The sequence below is a fragment of the Mandrillus leucophaeus genome, unplaced genomic scaffold (assembly GCF_000951045.1).
Source record: "Mandrillus leucophaeus isolate KB7577 unplaced genomic scaffold, Mleu.le_1.0 Scaffold770, whole genome shotgun sequence".
Taxonomy (NCBI): Eukaryota; Metazoa; Chordata; class Mammalia; order Primates; family Cercopithecidae; genus Mandrillus; species Mandrillus leucophaeus.
The window spans coordinates 499278-504014 of record NW_012108364.1 but is presented as its reverse complement, the minus strand read 5'-3'; the positions used below and the strand labels follow the sequence as shown (position 1 = coordinate 504014).

At 39.3% G+C, this 4737-nt stretch overlaps 1 protein-coding gene across 1 annotated transcript in view; it reads left to right on the top strand.

Annotated features, from left to right (window-relative positions):
- SPAG1 (sperm associated antigen 1) overlaps nucleotides 1–4737 on the top strand; it is a 125127-nt gene that overhangs the window by 16156 nt on the left and 104234 nt on the right. The window contains exon 3 of the mRNA XM_011966736.1: nucleotides 1945–2104. Within this exon, the coding sequence (XP_011822126.1) occupies nucleotides 1945–2104 (160 nt within the window). The remainder of the gene's footprint in view (nucleotides 1–1944; nucleotides 2105–4737) is intronic.

Below are 4737 nucleotides of genomic sequence, written 5' to 3'. Positions count from 1 at the left end.
ACCTCGCCCGGCTAATTTTTTGTATTTTTAGTAGAGACGGGGTTTCACCGTGGTCTCGATCTCCTGACCTTGTGATCCGCCCGCCTCGGCCTCCCAAAGTGGGAAATGAAATTTATTTATATTTTTCTAGAAATGTAAGAATGAACAGACCTACAAAAGAATGGGAAAAGACTGATTTTCCTTAAAATAAAAGGAACAGATGTCTCCATTTAACTCTCTAAGGAAAGAATTCTGTTCCTTGAGTGGTTGAATTTCAGGGTGTTTTGTTTAAGCTGTTTATCTGCCATTTTCTTCCTACCTCTTTGAAAAAAAAAATTTAACTATGAACAGAAAATCCTTGTTGAAAAGGAAGTCCAAATTATCTTTCTGCCAGTTTCTAATACTGACTTTATGAGTTTAATATCATGTACAAAATGAACATATGAACATACATATGTTGAAGAGAAAATATCATTCCATTTTTGCTAAAGTTTTGTTTCTTTGGTTGATATTAAACTGAAATTTATATGATACATGAGATTTGAAACTTAAAAAAAAGTAAATGACAATTTTTTTTTTTTTTTTTTTGGGACAGAGTCTCTCCCTGTCACCCAGACTGGAGTACAGTGGCGTGATGTTGGCTCACTGCAACCTCTTCTGCCTTCTGGGTCAAGCGATTCTCCTGCCTCAGCCTCCCACGTAGCTAGGATTACAGGCGCTCGCTGCCTTGCCTGGCTAATTTTTGTACTTTTAGTAGAGAGTCCGTTTCGCCATGTTGGCCAGGCTGTTCTCGAACTCCTGACCTCGAGTGATCCGCCTGCCTCGGCCTCCCAAAGTGCTGGGAATACAGGCCTGAGCCACAGCGCCCAGCCTGATAAAAATTTAATATAGTTAACTATTCATTGATATGTTTATTGACTTCATCATAAGCTATATATTTAATTAAAAATCAAACTATGAGTCTGCAAACCAGATGCTATCAAACAAATTGCCATCCATGATCCATAATTCTTTTTATATTTTTAACTCAGACAAATATGTAAGATGCAGTAAATTTTAATGTTTCAAATGTTTTCCAAAAAATTATCAGAAATGCCCAGTTATAAAATAGTTGGATAATCCATTTACCCCAAACTACCTGTTTGTGTGTGAGGTAGCAATGTTCTGTGACACTATTACGCTTAATTCATATGCATTCCCTCTTCACATGAAGAGTACAGACAACAAAAAGGGACAGATGAGTCTTATTATTCATTGACTCTTGGTGTTTTCATCGTGCGTTAAATGCCTGATTTCAATTTTACGGCAACAAAAAATACCAATATTTATTCTGAAAGGTAATTGTATGTTCCAAGCAGCCAATATTAACAACTTCCATCATGACTCTAGGAATAATTCGCAGTTCTGAACCATGTTTTAGAAAAACATTTCCAGCAGTCTGTACGGGATTTATTAATATTCCATCATTGATAATAATTGCACTTCTTGGAGCAGGAACTTGAAATTCTGAAATTCTTCTGTTGCAAACTATAAGACTGCTGTGAAAGGTGTACTTTCAGGAACAGAGTACTTTTTATGCCAGCCGCGGGTCAGACCTCAGAGTGATCTTAAAGGAACCCATTCACGTGGTGGTGCCGGGATGAACCCAGAACCCACGCCAACTCCGCGGAGCAGCCCCACTGCCTCCACGGTGCTGGGGACCACCCCGCCCCACTCACCCTTATCCAATTTTTAAAGTGTATGATGAAAATTGGTTCCTTTGGAGTTCCTTTTTTTTCTTCATTGTATCGTTCCGTAGATTAATGGGTAAAAATTGAGACTGTGCGGGTTGAGGAAAGAGACTGGGAAGCAGCCCTTGAGATCTCCACAGAACGTTAGGGCTCCATGGAACCCAGCCTGCAAACCACTGGTCTAGATGATCCTAAATAAGGTGCTAACTCTAAAACTTATTTATTTCTTTTTAAGGTCTGGCGAGGAAGGATATTATCCTGAACTTACAGAATTTTGTGAAAAGCACCTTGAAGCCTTGGCCCCTGAAAGTAGAGCTTTGAGGAAAGATAAACCAGCAGCAACAGCAGCCAGTTTTACAGCTGAAGAATGGGAAAAAATTGATGATGATCTAAAGGTATAGAGTAATACCAATTTTCCACAGATATTGTTGAGACATTGTATATGTGTTTACTTATCTGAAATCCTAGGCTTCTTGTTTGTCCGTAAAGGGCTTCTAGTGTCAATTAGGCAGGATTGGTCGCTTTTTACACCCAGGGGAACATTGCGAATTTGTGTGTGTGTGCACGTCCATACATGTGTGCACGTCCATACATGTGTGCACGTCCATACATGTGTGCACGTCCATACATGTGTGCATTTAAATTAGCTGAATAATATTCCATCCTATTAAAAAGCCTATAATTTAATCATCTTCAATAAATAGTGCTGAATAAACATGTTTATTTATAATTTTTTTTTTTTTTTTTGAGATGGAGTCTCGCTTTGTCGCCTAGGCTGGAGTGCAGTGGTGTGACCTCGGCTCACTGCAACCTCTGCCTCCCAGGTTCAAATGATTCTCCTGCCTCAGCCTCCCCAGTAGCTGGGATTACAGGCACATGCCACCATGCCTGGCTAATTTTGTATTTTTAGTAGAGATGGGGTTTCACCATGTTGGCCAGACTTCTCGAACTCCTGATCTCAGGTGATCCGCCCACCTCGGCCTCCCAAAGTGCTGGGATTACTTGCATGAGCCACCATGCCTGGCCTATTTTTTGCACCTCCCTGATTATTTCCTCAGGATAAATTAGTAGAATTCAAATTGCTTGGTCAGGTGTGGTTGCTCACACCACCTGTAATCCCAGTACTTTGGGCGGCTGAGTCAGAAGGATCACTTCAGGCCAGGAGACCAGCCTGGGCAACATAGTCAGAGCTGTCTCTACAAAAATACAAAACTTAGCTGGACATGGTGACATGTGCCTGTAGTCCCAGCCATTCAGGAGGCTGAGACAGGAGGATCGCTTTATCCTGAGAGATTGAGGCTGCCGTGAGCTGTGATGGTGTCATTGCACTCTGGCCTGGGTGACAGAGTGAGACCCTGTCTAACAACAAAAAGCGAGAGAGAGAAAAAATTTAAATTGTTTGATCAAAGGATTTGAATGTTTTTAAGGCTTTTCAAACGTACGTTCTCAGAAAAGTTGTACCTTCATACATCAACCCCAACAGTGTATAAGAATGCCCAAGCCAGGTGCAGTGGTGTGTGCCTATAGTCCCAGTTACTCAGGGAGGATTGCTTGAACCCAAGAGTTTGGGGCCAGCCTAGACAATACAGAGAGACCTGGTTTCTTTATTTTTTAAAAAAAATGCCCATTTTTAGGTACTCTTTATTGGATACTGTAATCATTTTTAGTCAATTAAATAGTTGAAAAAATGGTAGTACCATAGTCCCTTCTTATCTTTGGGGCATACTTTCCAAGACCCCCAGTAGATGCCTAAAACTGCAGATAGTACTGAAGCCTAAATATACCATGTTTTTTCCTCTATATGCATGTCTATGATAAAATTTAACTTATAAATTAGGCACAGTAAAAGATGAACAATAACTAAAAAAACAGAACAATTGTAACAACATACTGTTGTAAGAGTTATGTGTATATGAGCTCTCTTTCTCTCAAAATATCTTACTGTATTATACTCACCTATTTTTGGACTGCAATTGACTGTGGGTAACTGAAACCACAGAAGGCAAAATTACAGATAAGGGGAGGACTATTGTAGTATATTTTTTGATTACTAGTAAAGTTGAGTTATCTTTCATGGATCTGTCACTTAAATTTCTTAAATATTTATAGATTTCTTTTAATCAGCTTTATTGAGGTAAAATTTATATTCCATAAAAATTACCACCTTTATAGTGTACCTTTCACTGAGTTTTGACAAATGTATATGATACCGAACATTTCCATCACCACTAAAACTTTTCTCTTGCCCATTTGTGGTCAGTGTAGACCCCACTGCCTGGGCTTTGGCAACCACTGAACTGTCAACATAGTTTTGCCTTTTCTAGACTTGTGTATAAATGTAATCATACAGTATGTTGTCATTCCTGTGTGTCTTCTTTCACTTACATAATGCTTCAGAGATTCATCTACGTGGTTGCTTGTGTCTATAGTTCATTCCTCTGAGTTGCTGAGTAGTATTGAATTGTATGAATATCCTACAGTTTGTTTACCCACTTACCTTTGATAAGACCCCCAGTGGATGCCTAAAACCTAGATAATACTGAGCCCTAAATATACTATGTTTCAACTGCCAAAATGTTTTCCAAAGTGGCTGTACCATTGTGCAATCCTGACAGCAATATATAAAATTTCCACCTGCTTTATATCCTGGTCAGCACATAGTATTGTCAGTTTTGTTAGTTTTAGCCACTCCACCAGGTATCTCATTGTGGTTTTAATTTGCGTATCTCTAATGACTAATGACATTGAGTGTCTTTTCATGTAACTTCTATTGTGAAGTGTCTTTACATCCTTTGCCCATTAAAAAACAAAATTGCATTGTGTTCTTATTGAGTTACGAAGTACTTGTTCTTTATCAGATACATTGCTCTGTTGCCCAGGCTGGAGTGCAGTGATACCATCATTACTCACTGCAGCCTTGATCTCCCAGACTCAAGCAATTCTCCCACTTCAGCCTACAGAGTAGCTGGGACCACAGGTGTGCACCACCATGCTTGGCTTTTTTTTTTTTTTTTTAAATTGTTTGTAG